The sequence below is a fragment of the Buteo buteo genome, chromosome 27 (assembly GCF_964188355.1).
Source record: "Buteo buteo chromosome 27, bButBut1.hap1.1, whole genome shotgun sequence".
In the NCBI taxonomy this organism is placed as follows: domain Eukaryota; kingdom Metazoa; phylum Chordata; class Aves; order Accipitriformes; family Accipitridae; genus Buteo; species Buteo buteo.
Genome location: NC_134197.1, coordinates 3,785,244 through 3,806,010, shown reverse-complemented (window position 1 = coordinate 3,806,010; position 20,767 = coordinate 3,785,244). Strand labels below are relative to the sequence as shown.

Here is a 20,767-nt window from a genome sequence, read left to right as displayed (position 1 = left end):
TGAATTAGGGAGTTTTGCACCTTTAGTACAGAGGGTTTTTGGGTTGTGGGAAAGGTATCATTTACATTCAATACAAGGACCGAAATCCAGTTATTTAACGGATATCCTTAAGTTTGAGCCTACCTGCATGGACGTAAGCAAGCTGTTACAGTGCTACTAGTGGGAAGGCATTAGCGCTAGATCCTTGGCGTCTGTGCACCCAGGTTTTTAAATTTCTGGCTCTGAAGAAATGGAGAGACTTTTTTATTAAACTACGGTAAATAATCTGTACCACATCAAGGTAATTTAAAAGAAGTGGTTGAGCAGTTGTGTGGGAACCAAACAAGTTAATCTAAACCAGAATTTCAAGTATGGTCATGATAAACCACTTTTGGAATGAACTAGTCTGCTATGTAATGAGAAAGTTTTCCCACTTATATACTCATGTATACACACAGACACACACACATGTGAAGTATGTAAAAATATTATTACTAATAATGAGAATATGTCCTAAAGCTACAATAAGCAAATAATGCCTCCCCTGTCAATATTAAATATTTTACTGAATCAAAAAAGCTTTTAAAGCTTCCCGTCAACAGTAATCAAGTTCTACAATTAACACACAGTGAGTGAAGTAAAATAAAGTCATTGGGAAAATTTTGTCCAAAGGCCCTAGCTGTTGAACATTATTCATGATGACCAAGGCTTCAGGCACCAAAGTAAATGAAAGTGTTACTTATATGAAGAACTGTATAAACATCCAGTGATACTTGTTTGGCTGACATTGGTCATTTATCCCTTTTCCATTCCATTTACTCAACTTACTAGGAATTGTCCTAATGCAAGTCAGAGAAAGCTGCAAGTGCTTGTTATTGATGTCTGTCATTGCCTAAATTAGGAAGAGTATATGATTTTGATATGCATTTAAAGATAAGTTTTGTAATACTGCATCCTACAAAGCATAAAATTAACTGCCCTGAGATTATTATATGGGCTGGCTAGCCCAAGTAGTTGTTTGTTTTGGTTTGGTTGGTTGGGTTTTTTTAATGCTGGTTGAACATATACTTTGTTTTCGTGGTATCTGTAAAGTTTTGGAAGCCCAGGATACCTGTATGATCACCCATGTAAGTCATGTCTCAGGGGTGATAGCTCTCCTTGTGCTAGCACTGTTGTGTTGAGCTGTGGCATTTGTGCAGGGCATATTCTGAACACTTCACAGGGCTCCTCTGTGCTGCTGGAGTAATATAAACTGATTCTAAATAAAAGGGATCGAGTCTGTCATGTCTATGCATCGCTATTTTTCATTCCAACAGCTGGAGAAAGATGGTCTAACTGGCAAGTAGTATTTTGGTGAAGAAAAAAAAAAAGCTAAGCTATTACTTACGCCTCTTTCTCTACCATTCACCCAAAGTTTGCACAAGGTCTGTCCTTAAATGTGTACTCCAACTAAAAAAGTGAGAGCTTTCTTGAATCTGAATTCTTTTTCCACCATTGCTACTATAAATGACACTTAAAGTTGTACCTGCAGTTTGTGCTATTCCGGTCTCTCTTGCTGGTTTGATAGTGCTTAGTTCTACAGTGTCATTGTACATTGTATTTGTAATCCTTCTCACCACAAAAGCTTCCACATGAGATTCAGAACTTACTCTACATCGGAGAGTAGCTTCTTCACCAGGGTAACGCTATCAACAGCCTTGCTGGGTAGGTAACGGCCATGTTCTTTGTACTGAAGCCTAACCATTCACCTGGACTTTGGCATGTATTGCCTTTTGATCTTTAAAATGCACAACAACTTTGATTCTCAGTCTTTGAATATGTTTGGATTCTAGAAGCTGCTTAAAATGATCAGACGCTGATCTGTTGCTTCTTGTATGTTTTCTGAGACTTTTCTATGAGGAACAGGTACAAAGTATACCCCACTCTACACGTGGGATCCTTCAGGAGTTCCAGGGGTCTTTATTTGTTAGAGGAATGTAAATAATGGGTATTTCTGCCCAGTCTGTAAAGCATTAGGTCAGCTTTTAGTCAACGTGACAGATACATCTTAATTATCAGTGCTCTGGAAGAAATTCAGGGTTCTAATTCTGCAAACTCCCATGACAATGAGGTTCAAATCATCCAAACATTTTGTAGTTTACTAACTTTGTCTTGGACATATTCAAACTTGGAGAAACTTAGACTAGAATTGTTATTTTTTTGTATAGAGCAAGATGGCAATTCAAAAGTTAATGTTCAGCCCAGTGAAATCACTGGCTCTGGGGTTTCTTTTATTTATTGCAAGAGCAGCAACAATCAAGCAGCAGAGATGGGCATTTGTACACAAAGGTTCAAAAAGCAAGATAAAAAAATTGAAGTAATCCTATATTTTTATCCCGAACTTCATTCAGCCAATGTTATTCAGTTGTCTAACAAAAAACGAGTGCTACTTTAAAGCTGATTATTCCACATTTATCTGGTTTTCATGAAACATTTTGCATTCATCTTTAACAAGGACTGCTACAAAGCAAATTTGAAGCCTGGTGCTAGGTATCATGACAGAAAAAGAATGCTGTGCTGAGATTTGGGAGTAAAACACTACCCTGCTCTGTGAATTCTGCATGATATTCTTAGGAACAGATAAAGCATATGCTTGCGAAACATGTCATCTGCTATGATCCATATAAATGTATGTGTACACTGCTTTGTCATAAAGAATAACAAGCACATGTTCAGAACACTGGGGGCCAAAGTAGAGCAGAAAAGTTAACATTAGTGTCTTGTTTTGATAAATGCCCCTTTTAAGATCTGGCAATTTTTTAATTCCTTTTTCTCATTTAAAATACATACTTGAAGTTGGGGGCAAAACTTCTTTATTTTTGTTTCAAAACCAAAACCAGTGTTAAAAAGTAACCTGTAGCTATTCTTACAGTTGTTATGTATGATTTACCTTTAGTAGTATATTAGATGCCTATATATTTGAACACAAGTTAACATGCTTAGTTATTGCACAGACGCAGTACTAACTTCTGGGTTTGGGTTTTTTTTTTAAAGAATTGCATTTAATTTTAATCCAAACTTTTAAACTCAATTTTCTGCCATTCTCATAGTTACATTAGTGTATACATTGATGTATTTTCAAGTTTGGTTTTAGTCTTGTGCTGACCAATCTCTTAGAAGAAGCTGCTGATTTCCCTAGTAGGAGTTATGACCAGCTTTAAAAACAAAAATGTATGAAACTAAAACCTACTTTGTAAGACAGAAATGTTGAAGGCAACCTTAACTTGAGCACAACAATCTAGCAGCTTCTACTTCTCAGCTGCATAATATACCTCCTCTCAGCATCTGTTACATATTGACAAGTGTGAGTAGGTGGTAATCTTACTTTTTTTTTTTCCTCCTCTCCAACCAAATGTCATGGGAAATAATGTTGAGTGGGTAATGCCCTTCTGTTTTGCTGGGAACAAGCTTGCAGGATATTCTTTTGAGACCCTCTCGTCATTGATCCTAATTGACTTGTATAATTGAAAAGGGAGTATTTGTTCTCTCCCGTAGGCGGAAATGGCTGTCTATTAAAGTTGTCCAACAGGGATGTTACCTGTGGTCCAGTGAAAATCTCTAGGCACTGTTTCTCTGCTTCTGCCCCCCTCAAAACAAAACAGAGGGAGGTAGTGTTTCAAATGGTGAGATTACAAGTATGTAGCAGTTGTGTGTTGTTTCTTTAAAAAGGAAAAGGGGAGTTTTAAAAACAAGGATAAAAAACATTAAATTCTTTTTTGAAAATCCACATGTAGTCTTTAAAACTTTTAAGTGATCTTTTTCTAAAGGTGAAGAATGTCTCATACAGTTATATGCTCTATTCATTAGCTTAACATAATTGAGACCTTATAAAGATCTTAAGTTCAGTAAGGTTTAGCTGAAATTCCTATCAAGAAACGCCTGAGACTGGGTCTGATAACCCCCAACCTGAACGTTTGAAATCTAATTTTAGATTATTTTGTTCAAGAGCCATTTTAAGGAAACAATATGCTTTTCTTGACAATTCAAACAAAAGTTTCTAAAGCAGGCAGATGAGTGAGAGCTTTTCTGAGGCATTTAGGATCTAATTAACTGAAGTGGCCCATTGCAGCTTAGTAGGTATCACCTATGTCTACTTTTCTACACCTAGTATCAGGTGGAACCTTTGTGAGCTTATATAATATTTTTCAACAAACTTCTAAAGTTTCCTTGGGAGGAAAAAAAAAATCTTATTCTTTCCTGCCGCAAGATGACTCCAGCTAGAGCACCTTGACACAAGAAAAGTGGTGGGTTTTTGCCCTATGCTTTTTGTTTCTTCAGGTGGTTTTTTTACATGCTTGACTAGAAATTAATTGTTTTTGAGTAACAGCTCTGATTTCAAGGAGTCGTCATCTTAGTATTTCAGTTTCAGAAATTAAATACTTCCTAGTAAGTTGAAGATGCTAGGAAACCTGGCAAAACTTAATTCTGTCTTAGCAATTTCTGTTGTAGGAGATTGGAAGACATCTTAAGATGTACTTTACAAAATAATTAGCTGGTGCCGTGAAATAGTTTGTGTGTGCATCTGTGTCTACGAAGCAAAACCAATTGCATCTATCCTGCCCAAGGAAAATAAGCCGTACAGTCTCGGAAATCAAAGAAAAAGTGTATCACTCCTAGTTCACCTCTGAGGGATGGAACGAGTATGCTTCAAAGCTGAGAACTGTGCCAAGAAATTTTTGGTTATTTAATGCTCTGGTTAGTCTAAGAAAGCTGAATTGGCCTAATCTCAGCACTCAAATAATAAAAATGAACTGCTGTGCTCCTGAGACCTGCAATGACAGTTTATAATGCCTAAAAGATGGGTATGCGTTCATTTTGCCCCTTGGGAACTTAGAGGATTGCCATGTCTCTGAAGAAGCTGGAGGAAGACACAGCACTTATCTTCCCACTTCAGATAAGGACATCTTTCATTTTCTCACTGGTGAAAACTTGAACGGAAAGTCCATGTTTATGTTGAATGGACAGGATGCAGACAGCAGGCTGGAGGTTAATGGGTCTTAACAAACCTCCTCCTCTCACTCTACTCTCAGAAGATGACTGGGATAGAATTAAAAAGTAGCATTTGCTGACATTTCTCCTCTCTGTTCGTTTAGGAAAGTAACACACTATTGAGTACTCTGCCTAAGCAGAAACTAGTGCTTCTGTGGTAAAGAGCTGGCCGTTTGTTCAGATACAAATGTTGCACAGTGGCACTCTAAGTGAAATTAAAATGTTCATTTTCATGAAACGTCTTGCCACCTCCTTTGTCTTAGGAACTAATCTTTATACCAGATAGTGCAACACAAATCTCTGTAAAGGGAGATAGGGCTATACCCTGAAAAAGAGTTTGGCTAACAGCTGATAACTGCTTAAAGCCTCACCTCTACAGGAGCTAACTGCATTTAGTCACCTTCTGATTATCTTTTATATTTTTCCAGGAATTCTCTTCTTGTTTCCTTGGTTTTTTCTTCAGTGCGCAACTTTTTCAGGGTTCTGTATCGCCTATGTGAATTTGCAGTATGTTTATAAGTTTGCATTACAGAGAGTTACTGGAGACACAGTCCAAGACAAACCACTGTTCCCTTGGAGGATTTTTGACTTCTGAGTCTGTGTTTGCATTCCTCCAGGTGATGATAATGGGAAGAAGGCCAACAACCCCAACCACTGTAACTGCATCATAGACCAAATCTTCACAGGCGGACTGCAGTCTGATGTTACCTGTCAAGTCTGCCAGTAAGTAATTTTTTTTCTGATTCTGCACTCTGATTTGAATCTGTACACCATCTAGTGCAACAGTGTACTGAATCTTCTCTTTCTTGAATACCAGTAAAATTCCAGCAAGACAAGAACTGTAATACAGCATCAGCTAAATGCAATCAATTACCAGTTAACTGTCATATATTAAGATATACCGAAAAAGCTACCTGGAAAGTACCACAGGCTTATGGACGTAAACTTTTTACTAGTGTATAAAAGGCTGTTCTTTTCCAAGTTCATGAGGAAAAGACTTCCAGGATCTCTTTGGTTTTGAAAGTATGTAATTGCCACTACATTTGAAGAAGATCCTGACATGTGACCATATTTTCCTGCAGCTAGGAGCATTGTGTATTATCAGGAGATGTTTCAAAGAGGCTGATACCTAATGTAATCTCAGGTCCCAGCAAGTGAATGTTTTACAAGAGTAAGGAAAAATGGTTTTGTTTTTCTGCTCTGTGTACTGGAGCAAGTTGGCTTCTCTTTCAAGATGTTTGGTGTTGCCATAGTGCAGAAGTCAGAGTTCTTGTTTTTTGTTCTGTCTTGCATTCTTTATAATTACGCACGCTGTCCTGCAGATGGTCTGTTGTGCTGTGCTTGTTTGAATCTGCTTTTATTCTCAGTTTCCTGGAGAGATTTGCAGAAGATTTACTGTAAGGAAAACATAGGAAATTTTGTTCTTTGCCTGGTAGAGCCACAGAATCCTTATATGATAATGAAAAGCTTGATGTGCTATGACACAATATTAGCATTGATGAAACTTTAACAAAAGAAGTTTCCTTTTGAAAACTGACAACTTCTGCACAAATGAAGCTGCAAAAAAGGCAGAATATTGTAGGCTTAATGAGATTGCAGAGTGAAAGACACTAGTTTTAGAGGAAGAGAGAACTCAAAAAATACGCGCAGCGTGTACAAACAGAAAAAGCTTCCAAACTAGGAGCTTAGACCGCTGAAGTTGTGGAGTTCTCTTAAAAATGTTAATGCTGGAAGAAAAGATTTGAGTCAGTACAAGTTAAAATGTTGAGAAGCTTTTTCTATAGTCTAGCTGTTGGGTTGTCTTCAGCTTTCTTGTAGAGAGATCTGATCGAGAACATAAACTACTTCTTGATGCAGTTGTTCTTTGGCCTCTCCAAATGCTGTAGGAGATGCTAATATGAACTGCAAAGCTTAATTCAATGCACTACTGTATAGCAAAAGTATTTGGCGCTCTCTCTATCAAAGTAGCCTTAAGCACCATCTTCCATGTCTTGACCAGAGAACCGTGCTTCTAAATTACTTGGATTGCATGTAGCTATCATCATAGATGTTAGCTGGTTTATACTGGTTGGTAGTATGACCAGTACCTCTATCTCTGAGTAACCCTGCTTGTTCGCTTTGAGTCATAGGGCTCCAGTGAATGGGAGAATGTATTAAATGTGTATATTTTGCATTTAGTACATCACATACATTTCTTAAAACATATGGCTTTTAAATAATCAGAAATACAATTGGTTGTGGGAAAACACTCCGGAGCAAATGTATTTTCTGTCATCTTTGAGTGCCCTCTAGGGGTGATGTAGATCCCATAGTTCTTTAAGTATCTGGTGTGTACCCTAAAGTGAGAGAGACTGTTAATTTTACTTCCTTTAAACATGTATTAAACTCCTTTCTTTTTTCATAGTGGCGTTTCCACAACGATAGACCCATTTTGGGACATCAGTTTGGATTTGCCAGGGTCCTCCACCCCGTTCTGGCCACTGAGTCCGGGGAGTGATGGCAGTGTCGTAAATGGGGAAAGCCATGTATCAGGCACCACCACTCTCACAGACTGCTTGCGAAGGTATGAAATGAGACAAATACAATTTTGGTGGGATAAAAAGAATTTGGCTTCCTTCTGCTCTCCGGGTGGCACTGAACAATGGGAGTAAGTGATGCTTTGTCATGGCATTATCCCCAAACAGCATTTTTATACATATTTTAGTTTTTTGCGTAAGAGAAAGTGAGAAGGCAAAGAAGGCTCAGAGCAACAGTTGGCCTAACAATAAGCAATCAAAACCAGTTGCTACGCGATGCAAAAAGAAAACAAATTTTACATTGGCTGTTGCCAGTGGTTTTAAATGCTCAAAACCACTAGTGTCTGTCTCCATGTTCTTGGCTGTGTCAGCTAAACAAGCACATAAAAAGAGTTCAAAATGCATTTAATATTTGTCTAAATTATAACACCAAATATGAATCTGATCTTGCTCTAAGCAGAGCTGAGGGTCAGCTAATGCTGGCTTAGTTGCTGGAATGACATTAAGAATGAAAGGAATTGGGCTTTCAAAAAGAAAAGATAATTCTGAGCAGGAAACTTATGCATCTTGGAAACAGGTAACTGGAGAGAATGTTATGGCTTCATACACAGTTAACTTGGATCTTTTAGCAGATCTGAAAGTCATTCTCTTGTGGCAAATACAGATATTTGTCGAAGATACTGTCTGAGGAAGAGGTCACCTGTAGCCTGGGCAAAACTAATCCTCCTGAAATAAAAATTCATAGCCTCTGACATCTGATTTCTAACCTTCTTGATACTTTTGAGATCAGTAATTTTAAGAAAACAAGGGAATTAGTACAAATGAGAAATAGCTGATGCAGGATTGCATCAGGAGGCAAAACCAGTTGAATTTTGATGATTTTCTTCAACATGGGGATTAGTAGAAGCAGAGAGAGATGATAAGGAAGGAAAAACATCCAGGCTCAAAGATACTCTCGAAGAGTATGGATTTTGGAAAGAAGTTAAACTCTAACGGGTGAAGAGGATAGATCTAGGTTTTTACCCAAAAGTTAGCAAGCAGGTTGAGTAGTAGATTCAAACAAGGAAGGTGTGTAACTTCATGTCAACCATCGTGGCCATGCAACTTGAAGTTGGCATGAAGAAGGAAGGATTGAGAAGGAATATGACAAAAACCAGAAAGATGTAGGCACTCCTAACAACAATAACAACAAATTCATAAGCCTTTTTACAAACTTGAGAGAGAAAAAAAAGATAATCAAAACCCCAAACCAGAGAATGGTGGTACATAGGCTAGGTAAAGGAAATCTTGTTAATCAAATAAGAGGGGAGACCAAGAGGCTTGCGATGATCATTTAATGCTGGAGGCTGCATTGGCCATAAACAGAATGAGGCAAGGTAGGGTTAGTGACAAGCTGATAACGTGTTGCCCTCACGTACTTAGTGTGTGCATTAATGTAAAATGTTCAATTATATTTCAAAATATTTAATTTCAAAAATCCTAGTTGTAAAGCAGCCTCTGGGGAGATGATTTATTTGCCCCATGGAAGTCTAAACTTGGAGGAAGAGACTTAGCAGTCCATCCTCCTAGCCTTTTCTGTACTGACAGTTTCTGAAAAAGTGAGAGATGTTTTGCTTTAGTGTGTTGTGAGAACATAGAGGTAGTATATTTTCTCTAAGCAGTTCCCTTTTCTGTAATGGTCTCTTCCTATAGCTCCCTTGAGCAGTTCTGTCTGAAAATTGAAAGATATTTTTCTAGTTGTCAACACTTTGGTTTTCTTGGAAGATATCTGTATTTTGAAAAGAACTTTGTGTTTACAGCCCTTTCCATCTCAGAGCTTTGATCCTAGCCCTGGAGGGCTACAAGCTAGCAGAGTGTCCTGCAGATAGCATGCAGCTGAGCACAGAAGTCATGTCATCTTGCTTCGGAACTTCCATATCAATGTTTTTGGTTTTGAAAGCAAAAGATCTTTGCTTTCTGTATGAAAATTAGCTGTCCTGTTGTAGGACATGAACTAACACTCCAGCTGCTTTCTCAGACACTGATGCCATTTCAGTGCAATGTTAGCAAGTAGGGCAATGATAAATGTCAGATTTGGGTATCTGAACCACAGCACTTTACATTATTATGGGTGTTGGGTTTTTTCAAAATGACACTTAAAAGCCATGAACTCTGTCTCTTGTGGTGCCAGTGACCCACAAGTAAATGTAAAAGAAGTGTTTTCAGCATGTGTGGAAAATCATCTGATGGGTTTGTGCATCTCTTTGCTTTTTAATATTTTTTCAGGTTTACACGGCCAGAACATCTAGGAAGCAGTGCCAAAATCAAATGTAGTGGTTGCCATAGCTACCAGGAATCTACCAAACAACTCACTATGAAGAAGTTACCCATTGTGGCCTGTTTTCATCTCAAAGTAAGTTCACAGGGGGCAGACAGAGCAGAGGACATATATTCCCCTCGGAGAGGATGAGCTAAATTCCTGGACATATCTTCTGGCTTTCACTGACTAATCTTTTATGATACAAATTAATATAAAGAATAGCTTGCATGCCCAGCTAGATTTTCTATTATGATAGTATTACATTATCTATAATGTAGCTTTGCAGTATGTCTGTGGGAACCTAACTAATCAGAATCTAGAAATAAAATGGAATGCTAGTACAATACCTGAACCAGCGTAGAAGCCAATCTCCAATAACACTTACTCATCCTGCATGGTAAAATTTTTACCCTACACATCTACTGGAAGAAAGCCACAGAGGAACTCTGTGTTGAAGGACAAGCATGAAAAAGTTACCGGATGCAATGGAGAAGGCTTCTTGTATCTTCCCAACTGTGATGTAGTTTTCAACATTTCCAATCCCGATTGTCAGATGCAATGATAGGAGATAATGTCATAGTTGGTGCCCTCAGATAGTTTAGTCCTATAGAATGTACGTCTTAAATATGAAGAGTATGACTGTGGTGCAAAGTAGGCAGGTATTGCAGAAGATGAAGGTCATTCTGTGTCAAGAGGCAAAGGGTCCTTGAAAAGTGATGCCGCAGGCCTTTGTAGAAGCATCCACCATAGTAATTTAACTGCATCACTGATCTGCTTGAGCTTTTCAGATGCAGACCTCTAAGGTCTTGAGTGTCTCCTGGGTCAGAATGACAAGTCCTCTGCCTGCTAGGCAGCAACTCATGATCACTGGCCTCAGCTCTTACTGTGACCAGTGTTTCAAGAAACTGCTTATCTGATGATGATACTAATGTCACATAAGCTACATGAAGAAAACCAGCATTTTACCTACAACCGTGGTGACTGGAAACATTTTAAAATGGCAGCCTATATGCTGTGTGCAATTGAAGGCTTGTATTGCTTTTCTTTCCAGTTGGTGAATTGAAAGAACAGCCACTCCAGCCTTTTGCTCCAGAGACCTTGTTCAGTTGTTCAATTCTTACATGGTTTCTAGGCTTTGAACTTTGGTAAAACACCTGAGTAACTTTAATAGTGTTGGAGTTAGACCTTTATCTTGTAGCTGTCATGGCAAAGTGCGTGCTGAACTTCGCTGTAGCATGCAGGCAGTTTTTCTGGTTTATTTTCCAGTAGCCCTATAAGCTAGGTCAGTATGTTCATACTAGAAAACCTAATAATCTGTGTAACTATAGTGTCATGGTCTCACTGAGCAAGTCACAGACTGTATTCAAGAAGTGATTGTAGTTTGGAACTGTTAAATTACATAGCAGCTCCGTATCTGGCATAGCAGTGATTTAGAATTTATTTTCAAAAATCTGGCTTGTACAGAAGCTTGCTAATGAAATGCAGAGGTCTTGACATGAAAACAGAATGCCACAGGAAGGGCTGTATTTGTGAGAAAAGATTGATTCTGCTTTCTACTAAAAAAGGTGTTAGAGGTGGAAAGCATTCCCTTTTCTGTAATTTACAGGCCTTTTCAGACTGTTTGGGACAATCATGCCTTCAGATGTTCACCCCCATATACCAGCAGTTCTTCAGTTGCATCTTGAATATTAACCAAGATGATATGCAATGTTATATGCCAAAGATGTTATTAGCCTGACTGGACTAGATAGCAGTACAGTTCTTTTGTTGTTCTTTGGCTGTGATCTTCCTGAAGAGCATTCTTGCATGACTGACCTGAGGTTTCAGGAGTGCTTGGCTGGCTGCTTGGCTTTCGGGGGGAGTTTCTGGGGTGTTGGGCTCTTGTTTTTATTTTATTTTTATTATTGCAGAGTAGTTGGCAAGATACACCTAGGTGATTCTGCTCTTTGGGCAAGGCAATGTGAATGTGCTCAACCCCTTTCCTACACTCAGTTTGGTATTTGTGTTATCCAGAATGATTGAAGATTTTTTTTTTTTAATAAATTACTCTTCCTAAGTGATTGTGTTGTCCTGTCCATGCAAAATGCAAATTTCATTTCATGTGTTAAAGCAAAAAAGAAACAGAAAAGATAAGAATTACAGAAGTCTTGGCTTTTCTCGTCTAGATCTGTTGCTAGGGAATTGTTATGGCACCACAATTGGAAAATAATTAACTTGAAGTGTAAATAGAGCAGAATTTCTGAGAAATGGGGAGAGAAGCTGCCTTTAAATAGAAACTCATTCATCTCTTTCTGGTATTTGTTCCTGTTTCCACTTAATGTTCAATCGAGAAGATGAGGAGAGGATGTTGGGTATTGCAGGCTCCTTTTGGTGGAGGGACAAGGCTTTTTTTATTATCATATATCATTTTTGCTTTAATTTGAATTGGTATTCCTGTGTAGGCTTGAGTCTTGTCACTTGAGATGATTGGATGGGTGGATTAAGTGTGTGAATCTGATGGCAAGCTCTCATTGTCACCAGTTTTGTGTGCTAGTGTAGGCAGCAGCCATATATTTGAATAGTTTGGAGTACAAATGAACACTGGTTTGGGTAAAGGCTGTGTGTGCTCTCTCTGTTTAATACATTTTTTGTGAATGTCACTTGGGAATAAGTTTGTGTGTATAGATATTAAGGTAAACAATCTAATTAATACCATATTTTTCCCCCACAAGTTGTGGTTTATTTCCCTGGTAGAACTGTGTTAGCATTTACACGGGTGTTCCCAGCCCAGATAGTTGGTAGAAGAAAATAGGGATGACCCTGGATGCTGACTGCTAATATGCTTGCATGTTATTGTTCCTAAGTTTAGGACATTTATAAAAGACAAAAAAACTTAGCCTTTCTCTAAAGAAAAAAAAATTCTTCCACTTTGTCTCCAGCGGTTTGAACACTCAGCCAAACTGAGGCGAAAGATCACTACGTATGTCTCATTTCCGCTGGAGCTGGACATGACACCATTCATGGCTTCCAGGTGTGTACCAAGTTCAAAACCCCCCAAAGACCTGGACAGAACTGTTTTACCAGTTCATACATGTGCATCATGAAACATGGAACATCCTTGAATCAAAGTTATAGAACAGTATGTATAATGATACTTCTGCTGTAAGCTTCTCCTTGAAATGTCCATAATTTCTAAACTAATTTTTAGATAAACTGTTGAGTTTTGTGTGCCAGAAAAGGCTTTATATTTAAACTTTTGGTTTTTATTAATGTGTGTTACGTTTCTGGTTGCATGTTAAATTTATAGACTCAGATCCATCTTGCCTTCAGATCTCTGCTTTGGTCCCATCACCTGAGTGCCCACCCACAGTCATCTTGTGTAATTAGGCAGACTAGACATAACCTTATTCCTAACCTAGTATTTCTGAAGTTATAAAAATCCTTCCTCTTTATTCCTACACCTATGCAAATCTGGCTTTTTTTGTTTTGTACCTTCAACTTTTGTTAGAGAATGCTGCAAGAAGAAACGTAGTCCAAATTAAAATAGATATTTCTAATTGGTATTTAAACAGAAACAGTAAGACTTCTCCCACCTCCCAGGTTTGTGAATGACATGACATTTATATAAATAAACCTTTATGAAAGGTATATTCATAAAGAGGCCCTCCCCTGGAGAAAAGTAGATGCTTCTGCCAGGAGAGAAAGGAGAGCCCTGAAGCTCTGTTAAATGGTGTTATATTAAGAATATATGGTTTATTCCAGTATATTTTGGAGATTTTGAGACTTCCCTGTTCCTCTGTGGTGAATTCTCCCTGGATAGAACAGGCTCTGCTGATGAAAGGTATCAAGCATAATGGAATATAGATGGGACAATCACCAGGCATAACTCAGTAATCTGAATTTCATCGCCTATGAAATCAACAACATAATCCTATTGCTGCTGTCAATACACAAAATGAATTTACAAGTCAGAGCCAGGATGATTGACCCATCAGAGGATAAAGGATTGATGTAATTAGATATTTTTCCAGGTTTAAAATACAAATCTTTTCTTAACCTGTTTTTAAGCTTTTTGGATAGGACATTTGACGTAAACAGATCTGTATTTGCAGCACTGAAGCCTTGACCAGGAGGAGAAATGGTGTTTCTTATGTAGCATTGCTGTGAGAACAAATAAAGCATCTTCAGCATCCTAATCAGCAGCCCTTCTCTGCTGCTAAGCAGCATTGTGCTTTTCAAAAAGGACCTGGATTCAGCAAACAGGCTGTGTCATGTAAAACCTATTTCCTCAGTTTGGGAAGCCACTGCTTTAAGTGACTGGATTTTTGTGTGTGTGTGTGTTGCAGTAAAGAGAGCAGAATGAACGGGCAATACCAGCAGCCGACGGATAGTCTAAACAATGATAATAAGTAAGTGGTACATTCCGTGACTCCTATTGTGAAAGGTAGTTGGCTCCTAGAAGGAGATATACAGTCTGCTGTATATCCTGCAGTGTGAAGTGCATTACCATATTTGACAGTACAGTAAGTCTGAACTGTTGCAAAATAAAGCTTCATTCACCACAATTGCCTACCCTTTTGTGGTTTTGTGGCAGCTGACTTTCAGATCTGAAGGTGATAACCCCAGCAATTGGTCTTTGAGCAAAATTAAAAGCTATGGTTACAGTATTAAAAGGGATGGGTGTTTCCTTTAAATAATCCTATTTCTATTGCAATAGCAATGGGAGTTCCAGAGGACTGAAAGAAAGTTTATAGAAAACTGACACTCAAAGTCCCAAGCAGATGACCCCAGTAATTCAGAGGTCTCTTGGTCAGGTATTGATTCCAGTCAGAATAAATGATGGGCTGATATGGGACCTGCTCAACAATGTAAAGGGAGTGTAATTGAAACCAATATCCATAGCTTTATGGGAATATAGATGGTCACACAAACCTTATCTTTTTCTTTAATGACGTTACAAGTTTGGTTGCTACAGTCACGTGCTGATGTTGTGTATTTAAATTCTTCAAGGCACTTCATTTGGCACTAAAAGTTTAGTTAAGAAACTGGAAGCACACAATAGGTAGATTTAAAAACCAACTAACTAGGTCTTAGTGTAGTTGTCATATAAGCAGATACCAGGCAGGTGTTAACATGTGGTCCTATAGCAATTGATTCATTAGATGTATGGTGTTTAATAGTATTAGCAAAGATCTGAAAGAAGACACAACTGATCACTGTTGAGGTTTGCACATGCCTTAAGTTGCAGAAGTTGTTAACAATGAAGAGGATGAGGTAATGAGAGCAGAGGCATCTGGGCTGCTTAGTAAGCTGGATGCCAGTAAACGGCTGGGGCAATCTTCGTATCCTCCATGTAGGACTAAAGAGTGGTGTCCATCCTAGTTGGATTAAAGGACTCCACTAGGAAGAGAGGGACTATAATCAGTGGCTCTGTGGACATTCAACTGAATAGGTGCCTTGTTGCGGCACCACTGTGTCAGAAGAGCTCTGTGAATTTTGAACACAAGTAGGACAATATCAAGTGAGATTAGAGAGATTATTTTACCATTGTGCAGCTGTGTTTGCATCCCAGTTTGAGGATAGTATTTCAAGAAAGAATTAAAGAAAGTGGAGAACATTTGAAAAAGAGCTGCAAGTATATTTAAGACTGGAAACAAAATCTTACCTTAGAACAAAAGACCCAAGGACTTCAGTTTTCTCCTTTTTAAGAAAAGGGGAAAAAAAGGTTAAGATCAACTTGATTAGTCCATCAGTATCTTTCTTTGGAACAGAGATGTGTCTGCTAGTTTTCAAGCTAGCAGGCAAATGCACAGCAGCATCTGAAAGCTGGAAGTTGAGGCTGAATGTATTCAGTATGTCAGTATTTCAAAATATGTACAGACTTTACAGATTAAGGACAATTAATCAGTACAGCAATTTATCACTAGAAATATTTAAGATGAGCTATAATTAAGATTAGTGCCTTCCCCAGCCCCATACCTCAAACGCATTTTTCTGATTCACTAGAGTAACTAATTCAGGGAAATAGAAGGTCAGACTAGATAATCAGTTGTCCTCTTCAGGAACGCATCAATATTGTATCTATTTTATAAGAAAAATCTTGGTAGCCAGTATTGGTAAAGCTGATGGCTGTCATCAGACTGGAGTGTTGCAGTAATAGCAAGACAGAAAAAGAAAAATGTGGTTCTTTTCCCTAGGCAAGGATGCCCACTTCCTGGTTAATGTTAAAAACTGGTGTTTTATTGATGGATCAGATCCTTTACTATTGCTATACATGTTTATGTATAGCCTGTCTAAAATGTCAGTTGGTTTTCCCCTTTTGATCCGCATATTCATTAACTCTGTTCTGTACCAGGTATTCCTTGTTTGCAGTAGTTAATCACCAGGGAACCTTGGAGAGTGGGCACTATACCAGCTTCATCCGGCAGCACAAGGACCAGTGGTTCAAGTGTGATGATGCCATTATCACCAAGGCTAGCATTAAGGATGTGCTAGACAGTGAAGGGTAAGTTATGAAGCGGAGAGGGGAAAGGAAGGGAAACTTCAACCTTTGTTGGGTTTTCCTTACTTTCAGTTAAAAGACCTTTTCATCACAGAGAAGACTTAATTTCTCTCTTTGAATATCTAATGTCTCTGTGTATTTACCAGTGCTTCAGAATGTTGCTTTATAATCCTGGGTTTGTTGAAGGAAGAAGAGGGGAAGGGTGAGGGACATCAGCTGACTCTGCAGTGTCTGTAACTGGTGCTCATGTCCAAACTCTTGCTTGCTAATGGAAGGGACTCTGAAAACCGAAGTGGTATGATTGTCCAGCGTAGGAGCAGTATTTACCTCCATGGCACAATCCAATCTTTGTCTGCAGAACCTTTGGATTACTATGAGTATAAAAGATTTGAAGAAAAGCCATTAAGAAAATACTGTGAACCAGAGCGGCAAGGCTATATGGGAGGCAGGTATTGAACGTGAGCTGTTTCTTAGCTCGTGGCTTTAAATTGATTTCAGATTGACATTATGATTTCAGATATTTGCATTAGACAAGTATTGAGAGTGCAGAGCAGTAGATTGCAAGGGAGGCATCTTGGTGTTCCCCATTTGAGGGGAGCATTGGGGACTGGTATATGTTTCAACAATAAAATCTGAAGTCCTCGTTTTGCGTTTTCAACTATGGACTTGGTACTGGAAAGATAAGCCTTTATTGTTCTTGTTTTAATTATTCCTGACATTTCCATGGATTGCTGCAGGCACAGATGTTCAGTCTGTAATTTTTTTAACAGATTTTACCATTTTTTGAACTTCAACCAGGAAGTAAAAAAAAAAAATCTATAATGTCTGAATTTTAGCATTAAATGACTTGACAATGTAACTTCTGCTTTGAGGTCTGCAGAAAAACGAGTTTGTTTTTCTTCAATAACAAGTGGCTAGCTCTGGCCCTCAGATGGGGTATGTCTGTGGAAGAAACTGCCATAGGCAAGGAGGAGAGGATGTGCGACGCAACTGCTGCCCATCCATCTCATTAAAGGCTGGTTTGAGCTCTGATCCATTTTCCCTGGTTCAGATAAAGGCTGATACTAAGTAGATCTGCATTGTATAAGGGAAGCTCCATAGGGCGTGAGATGGAACGATAATAATTGGAAAGTCTCAAAAGTGCTTTGAAGCATTTTGAGAGAGTCATGCAGTGACCCTGTCAGTGTGTGTCATGTAAAGAGTATGTAGAGATAAGTCCACTTCCCGCTGACACGTAACTGCTTGAGGGCTGGGCTCCGTTAAGTAGCAGTACACATAAAGTAATTAAGGACAGGAAGAATTTCATCCTATTAAAACACCAGATTTGAGTACAGATTGAGACATTAGATATTTCAGTTGGATTTGATTGGGACACATGAGTTTTCACCCACATGCCTGGTTCTTCATTTTGCTTCTATAACAGTAAATGGCAGACAGTTTGTAGTAATCCTAGGTGTCTGATGCTTTGGTAATGTGACTCTAAAGCAACAGTTGCATCTTAAAGCACCTCTGTTGTATTTTGTGTCATGGTAGTGTTAAACGGATGCTGCCGGTCTGGGTACCAACACGGTCCAATCTTCCAGAGCTTTCAGGTTCGAAGTAGCTTGTACAACAAGAAGGTTTGACTGTTTGTTGTACACCTGTGCAGTTCCCCGAGTTGCTGGTAAAATCATGTCAGCTGGCTTCCCTCCATCTCACCCATGGTTACTGTACGGAACTGGCACATCCCTGGAATCGCTTCAAATTGAAAAGAAAAACAAAATTAATAGTCCTCACTTTTTGTGATCGCATCAATGGAAATACTCATCTGCTCCGAGGTATAGCAAAAAGCTGAAACTGTACCTCTGCTTTCTTGCAGATATTTGCTGTTCTATCACAAACAGTTCCTGGAGTATGAATAGCCTTATCCAGCAGCTTGTCAGATATAAACAAGGAAGAAAATAAGCAAGCCTTCTGAATCGACACACAAACCTACCTGAAATGAAAAGACCCATTAAAAAACAACTAGCACTGAGCTGTAACAGGACCTACTTGACACTGACTCAAAGCCTGGCGGAGTAAGAAATGAACAATGTCCAACGTGTACGCAGTCCCGCAAGGACAGAAAGGGGGAAAAAAGAGGCTACAGTCAGTCACTTAACAGAGGAAATATAAAATGAAAGGAATGCTCTGGGTGGGGGAAACGGGAGCAGAGGAGTCCGGGCACTGGTACATCTCCTATGTTCCTCCAAAATGTGTGTGGGAAGGCAAGGGGTTATACCCTCATCTCCATAAAGCATCTTCTCCATTTGGTGCTTCAGCTCCAACGACCAATCATATAACAGTTAAAATTAAAAATCCAAGCCCATTTTTTATGCATATGGGTCTGAAAGCAGTAGAGTGGAGGAGGAGGGGATGACACAACTAAAGGACTTTGCAAGTATCTTTTTATTTGTGAATTTTAGTTATTAAATAAATACAGTATGAAACTATTAGGCTCTTTTTTTTCAACAACCATAAAAGAAATCCTGGATTGTGGAACTGAAGCTACAGTACTAAGACAGGTTTTCAAGCATGCCTGCTTGCACAGGTAATGTTTAATGCCATCGGACTGCTCATCAAAAGCATCAGCACAGATTCTTTTCTGTTTGAGCCCTTTTTTTTTGTTTTGTTTTCTATAAATAGCTATTTTCTTAATTTTTTTCCTTTTATTCCCTTTTTTCACGAGAATGAAGTTCATAAATGCAACCATCAGTAAAAATGAATGAATTGGCGTGTTTATACTGTAAGAGTGGTCTTGGTTCTTTTTTTAAAATCTTGTGAATAAGTTTGAATTTCTCAAAATTGCTTGTTTTGTTGTTGCTGGTTTTGGTTTGTTTTTTCCCCTGCTGCCTTCCGAAGGCATATATGTGACACTTGAAAGAACCTCAGTATTGAAAAATGTACCATCTGTTAGAAACAGTTGCTGCTGGGGGCAGCATTGAGCGATAGATCTGCTGCTATTGAGCACTTCTGCAGTGCACTCGGTTTTTAAGTAAACAACACATTTTCCTGGTATGTGCTAGGCTGGTATTGGTTCCTTGTATCCTCCCACATGTATTAACTCCTCACATACTCTTCTCTTTGCAGAATCACAGCCTCTGTATCGGTGTCCTTAGCTTGCAGCAGTCGGTGCACCAACTTACTCTGGCTTTGTCACAAATGCAGTTTTGCTCCTTTTCTCCCCCTCCACCGCTGTCTTTTAAAAGCAGCTCGTTGGCTTGTCGAGATACCAGCAGTAGCCGCTCGTGTGCTGTATGTTGCTCTCAGGAGGCTGGGGTATGGATTGAATTGCAGCCCGTGAGAGAAACCATTCAGAACACGGAGCTGAAAAGAGCAAAAATAGCTTTGTTCTCCCTTCCTTGTGGAACCTGTAGAGAGCTATGCGTAAGAGTTAGGTGCTGTATAAATTGGTGTAAGAGCCACACCAAAAAGGTCATTAAGCTCTGCATATGTATCCAGACAGCCATTCTTTGACTGTACCAGTGTGGTTAAAAACATGGATGGGTCTAAGTTTTTAGATTCTGTGCTCTAGAAATGAGTTACAGGTGTCTGATCTGCCTGAGACAGAGGTGGAAAGTGGTCTGATAAACAGTAGAAATAGGAGGAAAATAAGGAAGCAAGTTTGTTTTTTAAATGAGCATCTTGCAAGAGCAGCTGAACAAAAGGACAGTGGAATTGCATTTGATTTTTACACAGACTGGAAAAGTACAAGGTAGTTTTTTTGTATATCAGAAGATTTCTGTGACAGCTTGCAACAGGGAAGGAAGAAGGGACAACTCATTGAAGCACCTTGAATACCAGATCAGATGTAGAAAATGTCCCATACAGTGTGGGAGTTACCTAGGCAGCCTGATTTCCGCAGAAGTGATAGCGTACTCTGGCTTTGTAACCTGTTGTTCCCTATCATCATGGTTGAAATAATTTTCAGTTGTAATTGGGTGCTGCAAGATTTAACCTGAGCGTTCTTGTCGCAAATAAAAAATGGCTGGAGAAATGCAGATGAATGGCGCACCCACAGGAAAGGGGGCCCCTCCCTCCCCGAATTGGGCACGGTATCGTGCAGATGCTTGACGCTTTCTGCTATCCTTTAATAATGCAGCAAGCTTGCAGAGGAAGACAAGAATCAGCCTTTCATTATTCCCAGGGCTGCTGCAGTCGGCGTCCCCACCTTGTCCTGTTGCTGGAGGAGGAGTGCCACCGCGCGGCAGATGGGTTTCGGGGAGCGAGGATGCCTTTGCTTTGTGACGCCGAGGTCTGAGCCTTTGGCTGCTGCTTTTTTTGATGCTGGAGCCTGAACAAATGAATTCTGTTTTCCACTAGCACGCGCTTGGCCACCAGAGCTAATGCAGTCTGCTTTGTTAATCCTTTAGAAACAAATTGTTTAGGGAGGAGGCCAACCATATAAATCAGCCTTAATTTTTTTTTTTCCCCCACCCGTCTGAG

At 39.1% G+C, this 20,767-nt stretch overlaps 1 protein-coding gene across 6 annotated transcripts in view; it reads left to right on the top strand.

The window, feature by feature from the left end:
* USP22 (ubiquitin specific peptidase 22) overlaps positions 1-19,063 on the top strand; it is a 112,472-nt gene extending 93,409 nt beyond the window's left edge. For all 6 annotated transcript variants that reach the window (XM_075058803.1, XM_075058802.1, XM_075058806.1 and 3 more), the window contains 7 exons: positions 5,625-5,730; positions 7,412-7,570; positions 9,789-9,915; positions 12,741-12,832; positions 14,148-14,210; positions 16,157-16,306; positions 18,162-19,063. In XM_075058803.1, coding sequence (XP_074914904.1) covers positions 5,625-5,730; positions 7,412-7,570; positions 9,789-9,915; positions 12,741-12,832; positions 14,148-14,210; positions 16,157-16,306; positions 18,162-18,204 — 740 coding nt within the window. In that variant the 3' untranslated portion in view covers positions 18,205-19,063. The remainder of the gene's footprint in view (positions 1-5,624; positions 5,731-7,411; positions 7,571-9,788; positions 9,916-12,740; positions 12,833-14,147; positions 14,211-16,156; positions 16,307-18,161) is intronic.
* The last annotated feature ends 1,704 nt before the right edge of the window (positions 19,064-20,767 follow it).